The 22814-nt window shown below is 52.1% G+C and overlaps 2 protein-coding genes and 1 pseudogene across 18 annotated transcripts; 2 read left to right on the forward strand and 1 right to left on the reverse strand.

Annotated features, from left to right (window-relative positions):
• The first annotated feature begins 1769 nt into the window (after positions 1-1769).
• TARS2 (threonyl-tRNA synthetase 2, mitochondrial) lies at positions 1770-15759 on the forward strand. Of its 8 annotated transcripts, none has more exons than XM_036343726.1 (18): positions 1775-2014; positions 2758-3056; positions 3270-3393; positions 4237-4361; positions 6050-6167; positions 6288-6352; positions 6607-6685; positions 7715-7861; positions 8042-8140; positions 8429-8646; positions 9115-9277; positions 9489-9626; positions 9784-9861; positions 13233-13333; positions 13549-13650; positions 13822-13846; positions 14458-14572; positions 15405-15759. In XM_036343726.1, exons 1-18 carry the CDS (start codon positions 1940-1942, stop codon positions 15551-15553), a joined length of 2220 nt encoding a protein of 739 aa, XP_036199619.1. In that variant the 5' UTR covers positions 1775-1939; the 3' UTR covers positions 15554-15759. The 8 variants fall into 8 exon arrangements, 6 of the variants coding, with proteins under 6 accessions (XP_036199621.1, XP_036199619.1, XP_036199622.1 ...); XM_036343725.1 differs by having other exon boundaries at positions 1778-2014; positions 13822-13894; XM_036343727.1 differs by having other exon boundaries at positions 1784-2014; positions 2758-2954; positions 13822-13894.
• LOC118673189 lies at positions 10535-13554 on the reverse strand (annotated as a pseudogene).
• Positions 15760-16787: 1028 nt separating the features above from the next.
• ECM1 (extracellular matrix protein 1) lies at positions 16788-22263 on the forward strand. Of its 10 annotated transcripts, XM_036343731.1 has the most exons (12): positions 16788-16988; positions 18147-18197; positions 18278-18379; positions 18534-18599; positions 18688-18798; positions 19099-19158; positions 19318-19332; positions 19483-19781; positions 20017-20391; positions 20912-21132; positions 21298-21385; positions 21786-22263. In XM_036343731.1, the coding sequence occupies exons 1-12, from the start codon at positions 16919-16921 to the stop codon at positions 22014-22016; spliced, it is 1689 nt and encodes a 562-aa protein (XP_036199624.1). In that variant the 5' UTR covers positions 16788-16918; the 3' UTR covers positions 22017-22263. The 10 variants fall into 10 exon arrangements, with proteins under 10 accessions (XP_036199624.1, XP_036199627.1, XP_036199634.1 ...); XM_036343734.1 differs by lacking the exon at positions 18534-18599; XM_036343741.1 differs by lacking the exon at positions 20017-20391 and having other exon boundaries at positions 16789-16988.
• Positions 22264-22814: the final 551 nt, after the last annotated feature.

The following is a 22814-nucleotide window of genomic DNA, read 5'->3' on the forward strand; positions in this document are numbered from 1 at the left end:
TGTAACACTCCTGTCCTTTTTGGTGCAGAGCTATGGAAAGAATTCTGCCTCTTTTTCACACTTTGTGAATGCCACTTATAAATCCTCACTTACCTTTTCCCAGACACACACACACGTGATATCCCTTTTCCACAGTCTTATTTCTTTTTGTATTTCAGGGTGTCTAACATGTAAGAAGATGGAGCCAAGATCTAGAATGGTGCCTGTGACTCAGATCAACTGCTGTCTTTCCCAGACAGAACCTCTGGCCTCCGGAAACCTAGATTAAACAGCTCTTTTCTGACAGCTCTTCCTCCTGAGTCCTTGATTCCATCACCACTGGAAACTTGAGCACCAACTCTAACCACCCCCACCCCCAGGTGAGGGCACCAATGGGAATCACTGAGAACCTCACAGCTGGCTCCAAGTCCACGTTCCCTCTCACTTGACTAAAATCTGACTGAGATTTTGTTTTTACTGTGCAAGAAAATAAATATGCCTAGTCCTGTATCCTAGATATAGTATGGAAAGAGAGAAGAAGGATAAAGGAAGTTGAAAGCCAGAATGGGGATGAGAGGCAAAGGTCTTGCGTAGGAAGCAGAGAGCCAAGATTCTGGGTCAGGCACCTCTTTCTGAAGTAAACACTATTGCCAGTGGTGAAAAGCACAGGACTTGGATTAAATCCAGAATTAGCACTTAAACTGTTTGACTTTAAATCACTTACCTTCTCTGATTTTACTAGTAAATTTCTCATCTATAAGATTTAGAGGTCTCCTAGGTCCCTCTTAAGCCCCATGAGTCTGAAGGGACTCCAAGAAGTGCTCTCTGCAGATGCTCTGCTCCGGCTCTTTTTTTTAAAATTTATGCATATATATATAAAATTGATTTTTTACAGAGAGGAAGGGAGAGGGACAGAGAGTCAGAAACATCGACGAGAGAGAAGCATCGACCAGCTGCCTCCTGCACCCCCCCCCCCCACTGGGGATGTGCCCGCAACCAAGGCACATGCCCTTGACCGGAATTGAACCCGGGACCCTTCAGTCCCCAGGCCGACGCTCTATCCAGTGAGCCAAACCGGCCAGGGCTGCTCCAGCTCTTAAAGCTGTTATATTAATTTATTCTAGTGGTTTGTCCGTACTGTTGCCCATTACCTTATACCAGGGGTCCTCAAACTTTTTAAACAGGGGGCCAGTTCACTGTCCCTCAGACCGTTGGAGGGCCGGACTATAGTTTAAGAAAAAACTATGAACAAATTCCTATGCATATTGCACATATCTTATTTTGAAGTAAAAAAACAAAACGGGAACAAATACAATATTTGTATTTGCATGTGGCCCGCGGGCCGTAGTTTGAGGACCCCTGCCTTATACCATGCATTATATTAGATGATTCACATAAAATAAACGTCAACAATTGGGAGCAACACTATTATTCCCATCTCATAGATGAGCAAACTGAAGCATAGAAAAATAAATAATTTAACCAGAATTACATAGTGAATGGCAGGCAGATTCAGGATTTACAGTAGGTCCGTTTGGTTTCAAATCTATGCTCCTAAGTGTTTCCTATTTGCTAGTAAAGACTATGTAAAAATACATACGTGGTTAATTGGAAGTTACTGACTACCCTTTCTGGTCCGTTTTTCTCCCACTCTCACTCCAGAGTTTTCTTGCTCGTGTCCTCAAACCCTCAGGACCTCTTATTGCTACTTTGGGCTGAAACTGCAGGCATCGGATTGCCGGTGTAACCGTGTAAGTCTTCCGATTGGCCGGAACCACCCACATCGCTGCTGTTGCTGTGTGGGGTGGACGTACCTCTTCTCATTTCCTGGGGGTGGTCCCAGGCTAGAGTGGCAGCTGTAGTAACCAATAGGCATGGGTATTGTTGGGCCAGGGGCCAATGAGGAATCCCCTGAGGGAGAAGGGGATCATTTGGTTGAGGATGTAAGCACCGGAGGAACATGGGGCTGTACCAGAGGTGGCGGCGGCTCCGGCTCCCAGGGTTACAAGCCTGCGGGCTACACACGGCGCTTGAGGTACCCCAAAGTTCCGAACCCCCCAAAGCCCAAGGTGTAGGTTCTCAACCCAGCCTGACCCCCCTGCTCCCGCCCTGAGTCCCGAACCGGCTACTCTGGCCTTTTTTTAAAATTAATATGTTTTTATTGATTTCAGAGAGGAAGGGAGAGAAAAGAGGGATAGAAACATCAATGATGAGAGAGCATCATTGATTGGCTGCCTCCTGGACGCCCCACAATGGGGATGGAGCCCACAATCGGGCATGTGCCCTGACCGGGAGTTGAACCATGACCTCCCGGTTCATAGGTGATGCCCAACCGCTGAGCCACTGCGGCCGCCGTTTGAAGCGCTTTTTCCCAGGGTCAACCGCCGGCGGAGCCAGGACTCCTAACGTAGGGCCCTGGAGCATCCATTCCTTTTAAAGCAGTGGTTCTCAGCCTTGGCTGCACATTAGAATCACCTGGAAATCTTTTAAAATCCTGATTTCTGGGCCCCATCCTCCGGAAATTCTGTTTCTTTGTTATGGGGTGGGGCCACAACATGAGTAACAACGAAACAGAATTTCCGGAGGATGAGGCCCAGAAATCAGGATTTTAAAAAGATTCCCAGGGGATTCTAATGTGCAGCCAAGGCTGAGAACCACTGCTTTAAAGACTAGAGATTAGGACCCGGCCACTTCAGTGCCCTCATCTCCCACCACCCCCAGTCCCAGGAGTAACTGACGGGGCGGGACGGTGTTGCCTCCTAACGTCTGTCCCTCCAGGCAGCTGTGCCGGCGCCGCCAGCCTGCTTGGTAGAACGGCTTGGCCTTTTTGAGGCGCTCTGGGCTGCGCAGGTGAAGAGGTTAGCAGGCTTGGCGCAGAAGGAACCCCGGACTATTAGGGTCGCGCTCCCCGGAGGACGGAGAGTGGAGGCGGTGGCATGGAACACAACCCCTTACCAGCTGGCCCAGCAGATCAGGTACCAGGCCCCGTCTCTACCTGCCAGTATCGCTCTCCCCCTCTGCGTCCGCTGCACCCGAGCGGAGAGAAAACGCTGCTTTCTCTGTTCCACGCCATCAAGGTGCTTTAACCTCCGGTGCGGTTTTTTACGTGTTAGTTTCAGAGCCTCTGTCCTTGCTCTGTTGTCCTCGGGGGAGGAGGGAGGAGGGAGGAGAAACAGTAGGTTCTATTGCTCTGGTAACACAGTCCCCCTTTGCAAGTTGAGTCCCTCTTTTTCCATGTGGATTGTAACCCTCTCATTTTCTTCATCTCCACCCCGTCCCCGTTGTTGAAGTGCAACCCTGGCAAATACCGCAGTGGCCGCCCAAGTGAACGGGGAGCCTTATGATCTGGAGCGGCCCTTGGAGACAGATTCTGACCTCAGATTTCTGACGTTTGATTCTGCAGAGGGGAAAGCAGTAAGTGTCTTCTTCGTCACAAATACAGTGGCTGCTAAACTGAGATATTTAAGTGGGTGTTTCTAACATTTCTTTTGCCTGAGTTTTTCCATTTTCACTTGGGAGGGAGACTTACCGCAGATGGCTTATCTTAACTGTTCCTAGCTAAGCTGGAAACGTATGATGAAAGTTTTTACTCAGCCTAGGTCTCTCACAAGCAGACATCATTTGTGTTAGTGAAAGGGAGAAGTAATAAGCTGAAAACAGGAGGATATTGAGATGCCCAGTATAAGTGATCTGTAGCAAATATTTAATTTTAACGTGGCTTCCACAACTGAGCATAACAACCACGCCTCGTCCCCACTTTGTCCTCTTCCTGTCAGCTTAGGTAATGTGGACCTCATGTATTAGGATGCAGAAAAATTGAGTTCTCATGTCATTTATTTACAAATGACCAAATCCGAAAGCAGTGGTTGCATCACACTGGACTCCTGGGCTAGGGGGCAAGAAAAAGGACCCAAAGACTGAGCGGAGCCTTTAAGAGGCAGTCTTGCCGGAGTAGTTCACTCTGAAGCCCTGTGAGATGTTACAGGAGAGCAAAGGAAGCGGCCCGGCTTCCTCTGACCAGCAGCCCTGAGGAGTGGGGTAGGGGGTATGCTCTTCTGTGCACCGATCCTACTGACCTCTGCTTTCTTTTCTATTTTTTTTCCTTGTCACTATGTAATGGTCACCACCTCTGGGTTATTGACAGTTATTCCTAGAAGAGCCATACTGGTTTCACACCAGCTTCTTGGAGGAGAGGATCCAGAGCGAGGGGGTAAGGGAGAAGGTTAGGACTCATGAACTTCTTTCCTGTGAACCCAGGTGTTCTGGCATTCCAGCGCCCATGTCCTGGGGGCAGCGGCTGAACAACTCCTAGGTGCTGTCCTCTGCCGAGGACCCAGCACAGAGTGTGGCTTCTACCATGATTTCTTCCTGGGAAAGGAACGGTGAGCAGTGCAAGGAAGGGGGAGAATGATGGTTTCTTTTATGAGACTTCACCTTTTCCCCCAGGTGTTTTTGAGGTATAATTGACAAAATTGTAGTATTTTTAAAGTGTGTAGTGTGATCATTTGATATTCGTATACATTGTGAAAGGATTCCCACAATCTAGTTAACTAACCCATCACCTCGCATTTTTTGTGTTGTTTTTTTGTTAATCCTCACCTGAGGATATTTTTTCCATTGCTTTTCATGAGGAGTGGGAGAGAGAAACATAAATGTGAGAGAGACATGGACTGGTTGCCTCCTGCACACATTCTCACTGGAGATGGGGAGCAACCCTGTAATTCAGGTACGTGCCTGGGACCAGGAATCGAACCTGAGCCCCTTTGACGCTCTAACCACTGAGCAACCAGCTGGGACAACCTCACCTTTTTTTTTTTTTTTTTTTTTAAATATATATCTTTATTGATTTCAGAGAGGAAGGGAGAGGGAAAGAGAGATAGAAACATCAGTGATGAGGGAAACATCATTGATTGGCTGCCTTCTGCACACCCCCTACTGGAGATCAAGCCTGCAACCCAGGCATGTGCCCTTGATCAGAATCGAACCTGGGACTCTTCAATCCATAGGCCGACGCTCTTTCCACTGAGCTAAACGAGCTAGGGCACAACCTCCCCTTTTTTATTGTGAGAACACTTAAGGTCTGTTAGCAAATAGCAAATTTCAACTATACAATACAGAATTATCAAAATTATCAACTATAGTCACCATGCTATGCATTAGCTCCTCAGACCTTATTCATCTTATAACTGAAAGGTTGTACCCTGTTATTGGAGTGGTTTCTGAGGCCCTTTTCTGGGGTCTAGGGCATGTTCAATTTGGAGGAGCAAGCTGGGGGAAGGCCTCCAGGCCTGGTACGTTCTTTTGGTACCACCTTCTCCATTAGTCCATGTTCTTTCTCTTCTAATTCTGCTTGAAACATCTTCTCTAGCCTTTAGGAGTTCTTCAACTTTTATTTCATTCTCCATTACTATTGCTTTAATTTTGTCCATCCAGATTGCCTGCACTCAACTTTTTTTTTTTTTTAATATATTTTATTGATTTTTTACAGAGAGGAAGGGAGAGAGACAGAGAGTCAGAAACATCGATGAGAGAGAAACACCGATCAGCTGCCTCCTGCACATCTCCTACTGGGGATGTGCCCACAACCCAGGTACATGCCCTTGACCGGAATCGAACCTGGGACCTTTCAGTCTGCAGGCCGACGCTCTATCCACTGAGCCAAACCGGTTTCGGCTGCACTCAACTTTTAAAAATATATATATTTTTATTGATTTTAGAGAGGGAGGAAGAGGGAGAGAAATGTTAATGATGAGAGAAAATCATTGATTGGCTGCCTCCTGCATGCCCCCCTACTGGGGATGGAACCTGCAATTCGGGCATGTGCCTGGGAATCGAACCCGGGACCCTTCAGTCTACAGGCTGACTGAGCCAAGCCAGTTCGGGCTGCACTCAACTTTTAATTTCATACATAGAGCATTTGCTCCAGCTATAAAATTTGTACCTGATTTCCTGTTAGAGCAAATAATTCTAGATGTTTCTGGAGGGCAGGATTTCACCCCCTAGCCAACAGGTATGCCACCCAGGTGATGCTTCTTAGAGGGTGCAAACCAACCAGTTCTCATCTTCCCAGGACTATCCGGGGCTCAGAGCTGCCTGTTTTGGAGCGAATTTGCCAAAAACTTGCAGCTGCTGCTCAGCCCTTCCGGAGGCTAGAGGCTTCCCGGGATCAGCTTCGCCAGCTCTTCAAGGTGGGTTGGAAACACACAGTTTTAGGAGGAGACCAGAGGCCTGCGGGACGAGGTGGCTCTCCCTCATCAGTCCCAGAGGTGATGGGATCAAAGCTTGTCTTCACTCATCCCTTCTTCCAGGATAACCCTTTTAAGCTCCGCCTGATTGAGGAGAAAGTGACGGGTCCGACAGCAACAGTTTATGGGTGAGAGTGGTCAAGACGGAGAAATGGGGAGGTGGGGCGGCACTGACAAGGCCAGAGGGGCTACGGGAAAGGAGACAGAAGCTAATCTGTTGCTCCGGAAAAAGAAAGGGGACTGGGAATTGATTTTTATCCCCGTTGCTCTCTCTGTGGAACACGTTTCTTTACTTCCTCTTTCCGTCAGCTAAAGGCCAGGAGAGGGAGAAAACTAAAAACTCGGGAATTTGGAGACCACTAATGGCCCCTCTTCCTCCCAGGTGTGGCATGTTGGTGGATCTTTGCCGGGGCCCCCACCTTCGGCATACTGGACAGATTGGAGGACTGAAGCTGCTCACGGTCAGTTGTGGGGACAGGGCTAGGCGGAAATTCCCGTTTTCACTGGAGTAGCGGGGGGATGCGAAGATAGTTCTCTCAGCCCCATCCATGCTCTGACAGTGAGCAGGGAGTCCAGAGGGAGAAAGACACTTAGTCCCTGCCTTCTAGAAACGGAGTCTGATGGCAGATACTGGACACAGGAACCAACTCAGTTTCCATAATTGGACATCAACGCTAAGGGAGACGGGGTGGGAGGGCGTGGACAGGCTGGACAAGGTCTTACACGGCCGGCTCCTGTGGGTAGAGAAGGTGGGGAATACTGTTCGACAGGCACGGGGAGAATACTCTAAGTCAAGGGCGTGTCTTTTATGAAAACACTGTTTCTGGGCAAGGTGAGTTATTAGAATGGGAGCAGAGGGCGAGGGGAGAGGCAGCTAGGTAGAACAAAAAGCGCCGGACTGAAACCCTGGCCCTGCCATTAAGGACGTGTGTGGCCTGGGTACATCTCCTTACCTATTTTCCCATCTATTGAAAGAAGAGACGGTTAATTCTGCCAGTAAACCCACACCCAGAGCCAGAACCAACGAATGCAGGAGGAAGTGTTTGAGGGAAAGTTAAAAGTGCTATAAAGTGCAGGCTGTTTCTTATTAGTACTGTTCACGGAAAGGGCAAGCAGAGGCAGGTGATCTCACGGGCCAGAGATAGGGAAGAGTGTGGGAGGTTGGTAAGGGGGTGGGTGGATGACACTTGACCAGATCCTCAGGTTAACCTCCTGAGCAATCATTGATTAGAAGGGGAGGAACGAAGGCCAGGGGTGCTGGCAGGCAGCAGTGAGATTGCTCAGGATAATGTTAGGCCTGAGTGGGACGTATGTAGAAATCAAGAACCTGGCCCTTTGAAGGCTATGAGCATCACCTGCGCTGTCTGAAGGACCAGCCTGTGGTGTTGGTGGGAAAGTGGTGCATAACTGTGAAGCTCACACTGAGGTTTGCCAGAGAGGTCGGGTGGCTTCAGCCTCATCTTCGCATGGACTGCCTGTGCCCCCCGCAGAACTCGTCATCCTTATGGAAGGCCTCAGGGGCCCCCGAGACGCTGCAGAGGGTGTCTGGGGTTTCCTTCCCCACAGCAGAGGAGCTGAGGGCCTGGGAAGAATGGAGGAAGGAGGCAGAGTCACGGGACCACCGGCGCATCGGGAAGGTGCAGGGATTGGGGAGGGGGGAGGGGGGCTGATGGGAAGGGTTGGGACAAGGTGAAGGAACGTGATTGTGACGCTGGGAGCAGACTCAGAATCCAGCAGACTGAGCGGCTCCATCCCTGTTTCCTCTGGTGCCAAAGCCCCTGCTTCCCCCGTGAGGTGACACTGCCATTCCCGACCAGGAACAGGAGCTCTTCTTCTTCCATGAGCTGAGTCCCGGGAGCTGCTTCTTCCTGCCCCGGGGGACGAGGGTGCACAATGCCCTGGTGTCTTTCATCAGGGTAAGGGGGACCCAGCCAGGGAGGAAGACCAGGGAGGGGCTGGGGGCCTAGAAGAAGTCAAGTGTTAAAAGGGGGATTAGAAGCATAAACATAAATATTGTAAAGTGCTGGTGATTTTTATTGAGATACTAGAAATGTGTGGTCTACATTGGGGAACATAGAGAGTTAATATGGTATTTAGTAGGTTGTGATCAGCATGACTGAGGGCCCAGGAGAATCACACAGCTGCCCCCTCCCTTTCCCTCCCCCAGTCACTTTGACCTTCCATGTCTGCCCCCTCCTTTCCAGGCCGAGTACACCCGCCGTGGTTTCTCAGAAGTAAAAACACCCATACTGTTTTCTACGAAACTCTGGGAACTGTCGGGACACTGGGAGCATTATCAGGAAGACATGTTTGCCCTGCAGTCCCCAGGCTCTGACAGGCCCACCAGCTCCCAGAGTGACCACTCTACCAGCCATCCCACAGACACGCTCGCCCTCAAGCCCATGAACTGCCCTGCACACTGGTGAGCTGGAGCCAGAGGCCTGGGTCCTCCAGGGCTGAGGCCAGGCACCCAGGCTGCTAAATATTAAGTGACAGGAAGCATCTGGGAAGAGTACTGGGCACCTGATTGGAGTCTTGAATCTGCCTCTAGCTGACCATGTGAATTTGGGAAGATCATTGTACCACTCTAAGCCTCAGTGTCCTTATGGTAACATCAAGGGTTTGGAGTTGCTGCCCAAGGTTTTTTTCCCAACTCAGCGCCTGTCACAGCACAGGCGCACAGTAAATGATGTCTGTTGTTACTGAGAAAATCCCTTTGAGTCACACAGGGCTCCGACTGTGATGATGGGGATTGGCAGGACTCAGGCCACGGCAGGCCGGAGGGGTCCTTAGCCGATGGTGCGGGGAGAGGAAGCACACCCACTGGGCAGAGGAGAGTTCGGGAGCTAGTTCTCCCTGTGGCACTGACCCCTTCCCACCCCAATCTCAGCCTGATGTTCGCCCACCGGCCCCGATCCTGGCGAGAGCTGCCCCTGCGACTGGCAGACTTTGGTGCCCTTCACAGGGCCGAGGCCTCGGGCAGCCTGGGAGGACTGACCCGGCTGCGGTGCTTCCAGCAGGATGATGCTCACATCTTCTGTGCACCGGACCAGGTGGCTCCCCTGCTCCATCAGGCATTTCTAACCTCCGCCCTTCCCCCATGAGCCACCAACATTCCTGACCTCAGTTGCCCTCTTTAGATATTACAGTTCGGCTACGTGCTATCCCCAACTTTCCTCTATGTTTTTGCCCTCTGTTTGCCCCAAACCACCCTCACCCCAGAGCTCTGTCTAGCTCACACCCTCCCTCCGACTTCCTCCCCAGCTGGAAGCAGAGATCCGGGGCTGCCTGGGTTTCCTCCGCTCCGTCTATGCTGTCCTGGGCTTCTCCTTCCGCCTGGCACTGTCCACCCGGCCGGCTGGCTTCCTGGGAGAGCCCTGCCTCTGGGACCAGGCTGAGCAGGTGAGCAGGTGGTAGGGGATCGGGTGGGTGAACCCCTCTCCGATGGAAGGGGGACAGTTGGGAGTCAGGGTCCTCAGGAGAGGCGTGTGTGGAGGCGCTCGTTGCGGGGTTGGAGGGATGTGTTGCTCATGGTCCTCTTGTTTCACTCCCTCTAAAGGTCCTTCAACAGGCCCTGGAAGGGTTTGGAGAACCCTGGGACCTCCACCCTGGAGATGGTGCCTTCTATGGGCCTAAGGTAAGCTGGGGACTTTGATAGAGTTTCATTTTTTGTTTTATTAAGTGTTTAATAGATAAAAGGGAATTTTTTAAACTTGTGTATAAAGAGGAGTGATGCAGTCCCTACCCCCATGGGACTTACTGTCTGTGAGGACTGTGGGTGGCAGGCGCTAAGGGAGCTTGCTATTCAGGAGGGTCGGAAAGGCTTCCTGCAGGACTCTTTCTAATGCGAAACATGATTGTTGGCCAAGTAAAGAGGTGTTTCAGGAGGGAGAGTGGAGGCAAGGCTGGGGGAGGGTGGGAACTGACTCACGTGGCCAGTTGGAAGAAGTGAAAGAATCAGGGAGGAGGGGAGAGAACTGAAAAGTTTATCTGCTGTGTTTAGTGAAAAGGCTGTTAGTTTTTGTTGGTTGGTTGGTTGTTACCAGTGAATGTATTTGAGAAATCAGAATTACATGCAGACAGAAAAAAATTGGTTATTAAAACCACTACATTATAAAATTTTTTGCAATGTTTTAAACATTTCCAATCATGCAAGTAATAAAGATTTTAAAAACTGTATAGCCAGGCCAGTGTGCTCAGTGGTTGAGTGTAGACCTATGAACTAGGAGGTAATGGTTCGATTCTAGGTCAGGGCACATAACAGGTTGCAGGCTGGATCCCCAGTGTGGGGTGTGCAGAAGACAGCCGATCAATGATTCTCATTATTGATGTTTCTATCTCTCCCTCACCCTCTCTGAAATCAATAAAAAATAACTTAAAATAAAAAATTCATGAATGGCAAAGAATACTGCCTCAAAACATACTGAATTCATATATGTTAATAGTACCATAATGAATTCATGCTAGATATAAACTCAGGTTACCAATTAGGTTGTAGCAAATTTTAGAGCTATTTTTTTAAAATATATTTTGTTGATTTTTTTACAGAGAGGAAGGGAGAGGGATAGAGTTAGAAGCATCGATGAGAGAGAAACATAGATCAGCTGCTTCCTGCACACCCCCTACTGGGGATGTGCCCGAAACCAAGGTACATGCCCTTGACCGGAATCGAACCTGGGACCTTTCAGTCTGCAGGCCGACGCTCTATCCACTGAGCCAAACCGGTTAGGGCTAGAGCTATTTTTATAAGACAAATAAATGTACTTCATGATAAAGGCACAGCAGGATCTAAAAAAAATGATACATTTATCACAAAATTCAAACTCCCTTAACCATTCAAACTCCCTTAACCATTAACAACCCAGGACAGTAAAATTTTCTTGGAAACTTTTTTAGAGGCTTGATTTAACATGCCAGGAAAATGTTATTTTTCCATTAAGATACGTTATGAAAATTGACGTGAGGCCAGTTTCACACCTGAAATTAACAACCCCTAGCAAAAGTACCAGCTGCTAATAATGTTAACTTATATATAACTTAGCTACATGTTAAAATACACAACTGTTGGTGCAAATCTGCTCATAAAGGCAGTGCTCTGGATGTGTCTTCTCACAAACAGTGGGCAAACAGGTTTCATTATTAATGAATTCAACAATAATCCTGAATTCATTAAACAAGGTCCAACAATATGGTTTCTTCAAGAGGAATATCGAAGAATAAGAAATCTATAGTATACCGTGTGGGCAAAAGTGGGTTTTATGTTCCTTACAAACAACTGTGAGCCGCTTGTCCCCCACCCTGTATTTTGTAACGAGCAGTGAATTTCAGAACGTCCTGTTGGTTGGTGCTTAGTTTACCGAGGCTTGACCCCCACAGAGGCAAGTTATGTGACCCTTTGCATGTAGAACCTTTTTGTATATGTGGCAGCATGAAGCAGGGAGAGTCACAGACAAGAAAATTCTCATCATAACAGGCTAGGATTGACAGAGATGAGTGGATACAACAGGTAGTGGCAGCTTCTCTAACAAGCTCGGGCCAGGAATGTTCTGCTCAGCTGCAAGTGCGGTAACCTTTGGTGCAGCTCTGGTAAAAGCACTTGCCAGCAAAGCACATTGGTAAAAGCTTGCTGCTTCATGCAGCCCAAGAAGAGGCAGAGCAGTGAGCTGTGAGCAAGCGAGAAGCCACATTGCTGGGCCCAGTGGATTGGTCATCTGAATTGCACTGCGCCTGCCCCTTGAGGACGCTGTCTGGCACAGAAAAGAGCAGAGCTGGGTTTCTAGAAAGACCAGAGCGAAGGCGTAGCTCAAGGCTGTTAGGTTTTGCAGGCCCATTTTTGGTAAAGTGGAGAGTGAGGGTGGAGGAAGGGAGGGAATGAATGAACCTAACTCTTTCAAGAACTTTGGCTGTTACACAGGCAAAAGAGAATTACTAAGGGCCTGAGTAGTCAAAATGTTTATGAAGGGCGAGACTTGAGAATGTTTAAATGCTGTAATGAGAGGGTGCCTGTTGGGGTCAGGGAGGAGTTGAAGTTGTGGAAGGGGTTTCAGTGAGGGAAGTTCTACTGAATGTGGCTTTGAGAGTCCTCCACCAAAGGAACAACCTTTGCCATTCTTTGGGGCCTACAGAAAGGCTGGGGTAGGTGCAGGAAGTTCATAGGTGTGGTCATAGGATTTGAAACATTTCCCATCTCAAGATATTGTCTGAATTTTCCATGAAATAGGGGAAAAGGTCATTTGGTGAGATGGGAATGGGGGAGAGGCGTTTTCAGTGAGGGAGGTGAACACTGAAGAGAGAAGGGAAAGCTTGACAATCCTTGAGGAGAACAGGACACAGCTGGTCAAAGCAGCCACAGACTTGGGGGCAGCAGCAAGGGTCCAGCTGAGGTTGAAACAGGGACGTGGATGGCGTCAGTCGTTTTGCATCTGTGTGGTGTGCGCCATGTTGGGTAGCGCTGAGCCGTTCTGTTAAGAGCCAAGGAGGTGGGAGGGGAGGGTGCCACCAGGGGAGTTTGCCATGTGGATGTGATAGAGGAACAATGACGTCGGGAACCTGGGAGAGTGGGTACAACTGCCTAGGGAAGAATCAAAGGCGGGAGGGGCCTGTGAACTGGAAGAAAAAGAAGCATTAAGGAACCTAGACATTGAAGAGCTATTAGCAGGAGTAATTGTCAAAGCTAGAAAACCAAGAGACGTATCAGAGCAGGGTGGACCGTTCCAGAGGTGCAGCCATTCTGGGCAAGGACAGGACAAGGCTGTAGCCACAGTGTGGGTGAAGGTCTCTGAGATGAGGCGCTCGAGGAATTGAGAGGCCAGGGAGTGGACGGGTCAGTCATGTGGATGTGGGTGTCCCCTAATATAACACCACTGAGTCCCTGCCGGAGTCCCCGCTGAGCCAAGCAGAATCTGGCACAGCTGGGCGACAGTCTCTCAGAGCAGCCTGGGGCATAGGTAGGTGGAAAGGGGGTGGCACTGGCTCTGGTTTCTCGCAGGCCTCCCCTCTCTCCTTCAGATTGACGTGCACCTCCACGATGCCCTGGGTCGGCCCCATCAGTGCGGGACAATCCAGCTTGACTTCCAGCTGCCCCTGAGATTTGACCTCCAGTACAAAGGGTACAGAGCCTTGTCCGGACAAGTTCCCTTTTCCCGCGGCTGCCCATGGGATCACTGGAGAACAGCTTCCCCTTCTCCCTTTGGCCCTGAAAGTAACCAATCCTCCACACCCTCCCCTGCTGAGCCTGAATATGTCTATAAGAACTGGCAGGTGATCTTGATTGCACAATTTGTGCTACTTCCTCCATTCCATCCACTTTCCTTTTTCCCTCTAGGCGAGCCGGGGCCCTGGAGCGTCCAGTCCTCATTCACCGAGCAGTTCTGGGTTCTGTGGAAAGGATGCTGGGAGTGCTGGCGGAGAGCTGTGGGGGGAGATGGTGAGACCCCCGACTCCAGACTTCTGTTCTGAGTCAGGCATGACAGTGCATGCCCCAGACCCTGCCCCTTCAGGCTCCAGCTTCTGTTTCCTGCTCCAGTCTGCTCGCTGCAGCCACCCTCATGGTCAGAGCCAGAATGAGTCATTTGTTCTCTTCTTCTCGCCCAACCAGGCCACTGTGGCTGTCCCCATTCCAGGTGATGGTCATCCCAGTGGGGACCGAGCAGGAGGACTATGCCAGGGAGGTGAGGAGTTGGGGGCCAGGACAGGGCTGAAGCAAGACTAATAGGAACCTGAGCAAACGCCTAGGAAGAGACCACCTGGGGTGGGAGAGGCGCAAGCACTTGGAACCACAAGGCTGGGCTCAGATGGCTGCTGGCCTGTGTGCTGGGAATTCCATACCTGAGAAACAAACTGGTCCCTCCTGGTGGAGATGTGTGACAATTAAATCAGCTTACATGAAAGGCTGACAACAGAGCACAAAAAGGGGTTGGATAAATGTTGCTTTTCCTTTGCTTTCTAGAGAGAAGTAAGGCTATGGGCTGTCCCCGCATCAAGCAGCTGGTTGGGTAGAGTGTAGCCAGAAGCAGGCAGGCCAGGGAATCTGCAGGCTGGGCTCCAGCAGGAGGCAGGCAGAAGCCGCGGGGCGAGGGCAGGGCCTCCGTGTGGAGACAGTGAGGAGGGGTGTCTGTGAGACCCCGAGAGCCTTGAGGCAGAGGAAGGGGGAACAGATGGGGCTTTGGTATCAGACTGTTCTACTCCTCAACCTTCCATTAAATTAAGTTCCTATCACCAATCCTCTGCCCAGGTACAGCAGAGCCTGCAGGCGGCGGGGCTGGTCGGAGACCTGGACGCTGACTCCAGGCAGACCCTCAGCCGGAGAGTCCGCGGGGCCCAGCTCGCCAACTACAATTTTCAGTTTGGTGAGTGACAGCTCAAGCACCCGCCCTGTACACTGTCCTCATTTTTATTAAGTTTGGTCATCTGCATATTTGGCTTAATTGGGGTTCAGTTCCTGAGCTGGACAGGAGCCAGGATTCAGGATGCCTAAGCCATTTGGACCATAGTTTTCTTCACCCCGACAGCTACCTCTAACCCACAGAACAGTGTTCTTCTGACCCTTCATCGCTGTCTGTTAGGTTAATTCACCAAGGGTGTGCCAGAGAGAAAGGGACAGGAAGGGTTAATAAGGCCTTAATTAGTTAGCTTTGTTTATTCTAGACCTAGATGGAGTCAGCCCTCCTGGATGAGGAGAAAGGCCTTATGGAGACGAGTATAGCTCTGCCTGTTCCTTTTTTCATTTTCCAATAAAAGCCAGGAGCAGACAGTCCTCAGCCAGATAACCTGATTCTCTAGTTCTGCACACCCACTCGTGCTGCCAGCGCTTGGAGCAAGCTGCCCACAGCCCCGTGGACTCGCCGAGCCTTCCACCACTGCCACTTCCCCTTTCTCTCGTATTCACACACACAGGTGCACACACACTTCCTCTGGGTCAGCTGATCTTTGTCTTGCTCTGGCTGACCCCACTATCTCTGACCTCTGGGCTCCTGACCGGAAATAGCTTCTTATCTCCTCAGCACAAGCAGGGAGCTGAAGGGCAAGAACCAGTAAAATATCGGTCCCGTACCACATCTGGGCTTTGTTCTCACCCTTTCTAAAGATTTAGGTTAGATCTCTTCAGTTTCTGCATAGCAAAGGGAGACACCCCAGGTGGGTTACATCTGCCCTGAGATACCCACCCCCCTCTACTTGCAGTGGTTGGCCAGAAAGAGCAGAGCAACAGAACAGTGAATGTTCGGACGCGAGACAATCGTCGGCTCGGAGAACGGGACTTGACAGAGGCTGTGGGGCGGCTGCTGGAGCTGCAGAACACCAGGGTCCCAAATGCCGAGGAAATTTTCTGAGCGTTTGCATAGTCATGTGACAGACCTGCAGGAGCCACCAGCCTCTCCAAACACAGGAGGGGCCAACCTAACGGACAGTCTGGAGTCCCAGACCCTTTAGAACTTGTGTGGAGGCCTGAATCTCTTTGGAAAGAGATTTGTTGTGGAGGAAGCCACAGCTGCTTGCATGTGAGGAGAGCGAAACAGCATAATAAACCTAAAGCTCTAAGGTTGTGTGGTCATCTCTGACTCCTGATGGGGGATAAAAGGATTTTGACTTCGCCTCCCTCTCTTGTCCCAGGGTGATGGGGAGAGCGAAGAGGGACCGCCCCGCCTGGCCAGGTGCTCTGCTGGTTGGAGCATCATCCTGGGCACCGAAAGGCGGTGGGTTGGATTCCTGGTCAGGGCACATACCCAGGTTGCAGGTTCGATCCCTGGTTGGGGTGCACGCAGGCGGCAACCAATTGATGTTTCCCATATGGATGTTTCCCAAATTAAGGGACAACCAGGCTCTGGCCAGTTAGCTCAGTTGGTTAGAGTGTTATCCTGATGCACCAAGGTTGCAGGTTCAATCCCTGGTCAGGACACATAACAAGAATCAATGGATGAGTCCTAGCTGGTGTGACTCAGTGGATAGAGCGCCAACCCTGAGACTGAAGGGTTCCTGGGTTCAATTCCAGTCAAGGGCACGTACCTTGGTCGCAGGTTCCCCGGCCCTGGTCGGGGCTCATGCAGGAGGCAACCAATCCATGTTCTCTCTCACATCGATGTTTCTCTCTGTCCCTCTCCCTTCCACTCTAAAAAAAGCAATGGAAAAATGTCCTCGGGTGAGGATTAACAGCAACAAAAATCAACCAATGAATGCATAGACAAGTGGAACTAAACAATACTTCCCTCCCTCTCTCAAATCAATAAAAGAAAAAAATTAATAAAAAGGGCAGCCCAGGCCTCTCACTGGTTAGGGAGCCCCTAGGGTAGGTGTCCTGTTCCCACTCAACTCCTTAGTGCCCGTGTCCCCAACCCCAATTCAGCAGGTTGTCAGTTCCCTTCACCTGCAAACAGAGAAACTGAGGCACCAAATAAATGTTCAAACATCTTGGGGTCATAAAAATGTTCCCCTCTCATTACCCCCATTCTTCTCAATCCTCAGGATGCCTCAGGGTGAGTTTGGGAGGAGTGGCTGCCGGAGGGGGAGCAGCTGGGCCTGAGTCACGCAGGAAGCTGAGGAGGGCGGGAGCTGTGCCCACATCACCATATAAAAGGAAGGGGCCGGCCTGACCGCGGGAGCAGCAACCAGAGGAGCGGGTTCCCAGCAGCCCGGCCTCTGCTCCAGATCTACCTGAGGAGACACTTCCTGAGTGGCCACTGGCCAGTCCTTGCCCCAGGATGGGCACCATGTTCGGAGCAGCCTTGGTCTTGGCCTGTTTGGCTGTTACTTCTATGGCCTCTGAAGGAGGTGAGTTGGGGTTGGAGTGAGCCCTTGGGAAGGGGTCCTGGCCAGCGTGGGCCTGGGCCTGAGTCCAGCCATCCCAGGTGGCTCATCGCCAGCAGGTTGATTCTCCGATTGCTCCTGCTGTCAAGCAGGCCCAAGGTGGGCCTGGGACCGAAGCCCTGAACCAGGGAGGGCTCAGAGCACAGGAGGGGCTGCTAGAGGCTGCTGCTGCTCGAGATTGTGCCTAGTGATTGCTGCCAAGGAACCCAAACTTGGAGTCAAAGGCCACCTGGGGCGAGGGTGGGGAGGTGGACTCGCTGAGGGAGGCCTGTGCCTGAGGGAGGTGTATGTGGGACCAATTAGGCAGTGGAAAGTGGAAGGAGGGCCCCCAGGCGGCTCGAAACCAATTTGCTGACCTAGAGTCTGGACTACCTCCCTGCCTGGTTGGGAGAAGAGTTGAAAGGGTGCCCGTGCCCAGGGGACTGGACACAGCTGCCCTCGAGCACACACACCTGCCCCGCGTGGATGCTGGACAAACGCTCCCGCTCCCGAGGGAAGCTGTGGGGAGCAGCACAGCTCTCGTCTGTCTGCAAAGGCCCCTCTCGCTGCCCCTCCTGGGTCCTAGGCTTCGTGAGTGCAGGTCAGCCAGGCGGTTCCTTTCCCTGTGGCTGAGGGCGCTCAGCCTCAGTCCCGAGTCATCATCGCAGTGCCCCCTCCTCAATCGACACCTAAGCTGAGGAGGACCTGGGCGTAGCTAAGGGTGAAGGAAGCTTAGACTTCTGGGTAGGCGTCTGGTCAGAAGGCCCTGGAACAGGAGGGTCCTTTCCCTCTGAAGACGAGGGGAGCACCACAGCAGAGCGGCTGCAGGAGGGCTGCCCCGAAGTCCCGAGGGAGTGACCCTGACAGGAGAGGAGGGCCTCCCTCCCCGGCCCCATCCGTCCCCTTCTCTCAGGCCCAGGCTTGGGAGACCCTAGGCTGTGCGTCTGATGGGGGTGAGGCTGTCAGAGTATCCCGGGCTTGCTCAGAGCCCAGTGACGCACCCCAGGAGTGTTTGGGGGATGGATTAGCGGACATGGGGCAGGAGCAGTAAGGAGGGGCTGCTGGTGTCCTCGTCCTCTTTCCTGTGCTCAGAGCCAGGAAGGGCCTCTCAAAACCACCCTGACTCACCCTTCCTCACTCCAGGCTTCAAACCTTCAAGTCAGAGGGAGTTGGGGCCAGAGTACCTTCAAGAAGGTAAGAGTTTGGGGGAGGGGCATGGGATTAGGGGTCAAGTAGGAGCTGTAGGCACTGACTGTCTCCCTTCTCGCCTCTAGTTGGCTATGCAGCACCCCCTTCCCCACCCCTGACACGAGCCCGCCCCAGGGATCACCCTGACATCTCTCTGCATGACCCTGACTTTGCGGGACAGAGTGAAGGTAAGTCCACCCCTCCCCCCTCTGGGTATCGAGTCTGGCTTCCTGCCCCCCCACCCCCCACCCCCGTCTTCAGGGAGGGAGGGGAGAGCAGGCCTTGCCCTGTCTCCTCACCTGGCTCGAAGGAGTGGGCTCCTCACACATTCCCCTTTTGCAGTGCAGCCCTTTTCCTCCTTTGACCAAGAGGAGCAGCTGTTCTCTCCCCAGCTCCTTGTGAGGAGTGGTGAGTGCTGGCCCATTTCTGCGCCTCCAGCCCACTATCCTCTTGCTGGCATCAGTCTGATCCTTGTCCTTTGTGTCCTGCCCCTCAGGATCCCTCTCTCTCTTGGGAAGCCAGGCAGAGGATCCCACTGGCCCCGGGAGAGCCGTCCCTGTCCAGGAAGAGCTGCCCCCTCCCCAGGGCCCTATTGAACAGAAGGAAAGTAAGTGACTCCCTCTTCTCTTTACCCTTCGGCCTGCCCCTGGCTTTGGGGGCTCTGCCACTGACTAGCTGTGTAAACGTGGGTAAGTCACCTCTCCAAGCCTTAGCTTCTTCATCTGTCCCATTGGGGAAATAATACCTATTTTATAAAGTTAGGAGATCAACTGGCATAAGAATAGAAACTATTTTCACTTGCTTCTCTACTGAGTCCCTCTCTATGAATAGGAACTGGCCAGGTACCCCCCTTTTAGAGAGCGCCTTCCCAATGTGAGTTTTGCTTACGCGTCTTCTCCCACCTCAGTGGACGCACCACCGTTCCCAGCACAGGAGGAGAGGACCAACCCACCTAAGCAGGGAGAGGGTGAGTGATAGCTCTAGTCTGTCCCCCTGCTTTAGTGTCAGGACCCTGCAGAGGGGTTCAGGGAGCCTGAGCTTGAGACGCAGTGCAGGGAGCAGGCCTGACTTAGGGGGACAATAATGGTGACATGCCTTTCATGCCTTGGTTCTCTTTTCCTTTCAGCTACTCAGTCTGAAGGTAAGAGCCACAAATTCCTTTCTTTCTCTTCCCCCATATCTTCTCAATCCTTTCTCCTCAACCCCAAGTTCTTCCAATCCTCCCAACTCATTCAGCCTTTCTCTGCCCCTCCACGCGATCCGCCTGCCCACTTGGTTTTCCCGACTTTAGAAAAGCCAGCTCCCGTCTCGCAGCAAAGTCCAGGCCAGCACTGCCAACCGGGCCGACCCCAAAGGTGCTGGGGCCAACGGCTGGATGGCTTCCCTCCTGGGCGGCCTTCTCCAGACAACCTAGACCAGATCTGCCTTCCTACTCGTCAACACGTGGTGTATGGCCCTTGGGACCTGCCACAGTCTGGCTATTCCCACCTTAGTCGCCAGGGTGAGACCCTCAATATGCTGGAGACTGGATATTCCCGCTGCTGCCGCTGCCACTACTATGCAAAGCGCATGGATTGTGCAAAACTTGTGGTAAGGATCGGGCGGGTAGTCCTAGGGTGTCCTTTAAGCCCCAGACAGTATGTGTGTGTTTTAAGGACTGGAGGCCGAGGCCTGGGTGTGCAGAAACCTCCTTGGTCCTGTGTTGGAGAGCGGAGGCAGTCTCTGCTGCTTTCCGACCTCGCTGCCCAGAGTCCTTTCCTGGAGCCTGGGAGGAAGACAGGAATGTGGACGAGGGCTGCTAGGCTGACCCGCCCTTCTTCTCTAGTGGGAGAACGCAATGAACCAGTACTGTGAGGCCGAGTTTTCGGTCAAGACCCGAGCCCACTGGTGCTGCAAACAGCAGGGGGAGGCTCGGTTCTCCTGCTTCGAGGAGGAAGCTCCCCGGCCACACTACCAGCTCCAGGCCGGGCCCAGCCCCCAGCCTGTTATATCCATGGGCCTTGAGCTGCCTTTCCCCCCGGGGGTGCCTACACTGGACAATATCAAGAACATCTGCCACGCAAGACGCTTCCGCTCGGTGCCACGCAACCTCCCACCAACTGACCGCCTCCAAAGGCAGCTGCAGGCTCTGACCCGGCTGGAGGGGGAGCTCCAGCGCTGCTGCCGGCGGGGGAATAACCACACCTGTGCATGGAAGGCTGTAAGTGGGCGTCCCAGCCCCCCAGAGAGCCCGTCTGCCTGCCTGCCCACCTCTGACCTCTGATCCCGCTGGTCCGTTCCTCCACGTGCCTCCCCACTGTGAACACGTTTGCCCGTCCGTCTGCTTGTGAATGTCCGCCCGTCCGTTGTGTTCGTCACCTGAGTCTGTTCGTCTTGAGCCTTCATCCTGCACTCCCGGCCTCGTCCACCCGTGGTCCCACACGTGTACCTGTCTGCCATCCGTCCATCCATCCAGCTCTGGCCTCACCCAACCCCCTCCATCTACCGGTCCAGCTCATCTCCCGTGGCCAGCTCCGAACCTCACCTGTGCTTCCACCTTCCACCTCCCCAACCTCACACATCCACAGCTGCCTCCTTGCCCTCTGGTTCTTTGTCCTTCTCTTTTGGCACCTGGGGTTGGGAGTCCCTCTCCTTATAGCGTGGGCAACAAGGGAAGTGGCGGGTGAGGAGAGAAGGGGCCAAGTGTCCAGTCTTTTGACTTCCCTCTTTCTGGCTAACAGTGGGAGGATTCCCTTGATGGATACTGTGAGCGAGAACTGGCTATAAAGACCCACCACCACTCCTGTTGCCGGTACCCTCCTAGTCCTCAACGCGATGAATGCTTTGCCCAAAAGGCACCCTACCCCAACTATGACCGGGATCTCTTGACCATTGACCTCAGCCGAGTCACCCCCAACCTCATGGACTATCTCTGTGGAAACCAAAGAGTTATCTCCAAGTAGTAAGTCTTGTACAATTCCTCCCAACTCTCTTCCCTTCCCCAAAATCTCCTTTTGGGACATCCTCTGGGGCACTCTTGGCAAGATCAAAATCATGGTCTCCAAGCACCATTTTTATTGCCTGGGGTTTCCTGAAGACCCTGACCCCTACCCCTTTCCCACCATAGTAAACAGATTCCTGGGCTCATCCGAAACCTGACTGACCGCTGCTGTGACCTGCCCCTTCCAGAGCAAGCCTGCTGTGCCGAGGAGGAGGTGAGTGTGAGGGCAGGGAGTCACAGTCTCCAAGGGAATGCAGGGGAGGGGAGGGAGATGGCCAGACCTGGAGGCTACCCCTACTTTTAGGGCCTCAAAACAGCCCACAGAAATAATGAGGACTAGGGGGGAGAGATTTTTCTTGGTTCCAGAAGTCCTCTTTCCTGACCTGACCTGCTCCCCACTGCTACATTCCTATGAAGCTCCAGCCTTTGCAGATATGCACATCTGTCCATCACAGGAAGTCTAGCTGTGCAAGGGAGACTTGCATTCTCTCTGGGACCCAGGAAGAGAGCAGCAGAAGCTGAAGGAAGGGCAACTTTGGGCACCCAAGTATCCATGCCTGACCTTTCACAACCCCCTCCCTCACCATCTCTGCTTTCTTCTTCCCATACATCAGAAAACATCTTTCATCAGTGACCTGTGTGGTCCCCAACGTAACTTCTGGCGAGACCCTGCCCTCTGCTGTAGAATGAATCCTGGGGATGAACAGACCAACTGCTTCAACATTAATTACCTGAAGAATGTGGCTCTAGTGGCTGGGGACTCGGGGGATGCCAAGGGCCAGGGGAAACACGACCCAACTCAGAAAACAAATACCAGCCCCCCCTCTGAGCCCCAGGAAAAGTGAGTCACCCCAGAGCCTTGAAGGATCAGATTGGGTGAACCCCACCCCACCCCGCCCTCCTTGACTACGCATTGCAGTAAACACCTCGGGATTTGGTGTCCTCATTGTCTCACATACAAACACACCCTCCTAAGCCTGGCTGCTGGCATTTTCTTCAGTGACTGAACCCTGAGGACCACTGCCCTGCCCTCACGGAGCAGAAGTCATCCCACGGGCTGTGATGGAACCATAAATAAATGGCTTAACTTCACTATTTGTCATCTTGAATTTATTCACATATTTTAAAAGGATGGTCACCTTTTTAAATAGCTATCAAGATTCAGAAGTGAAAAAGATGTGGTCCATGTCCTTGGTGCACCCCCAAAATACCACATCCCTGCCTGACACTTAAAAAAATTTTTTTAATTGATTTCAAAGGGGGAGGGGAAGGGAGAATGAGATAGAAACAGCAATGATGAGAGAGAATCACTGATCTGCTGCCTCCTGCACATGTCACACTGGAGATCGGACCCGCAACCCAGGCAATGTGCCTTGACTGGGAATTGAACCATGACCTCTTGGTTCATAGGTTGACACTCAACCACTGGCCACACCAGCTGGGCTGCCTGGCACTTTTTAATCTTCACTTTTGATCCGTGGAGTCCATATATTGATTCATTCAATATCCATCTATTGAACTACCAGTGTCCACTGTGCCAGTCCCTTCCGTCAGGTCACTCACATTCCAGGTACCTAGCAGGTGCGGTAAGCAGTGTGGCACAGCACAGCCAGGGTGCCCGTCTGCTCAGGGCCCAGAGGGAG

Source organism: Myotis myotis, unplaced genomic scaffold, assembly GCF_014108235.1.
Source record: "Myotis myotis isolate mMyoMyo1 unplaced genomic scaffold, mMyoMyo1.p scaffold_m19_p_18, whole genome shotgun sequence".
NCBI classification, from domain to species: Eukaryota; Metazoa; Chordata; class Mammalia; order Chiroptera; family Vespertilionidae; genus Myotis; species Myotis myotis.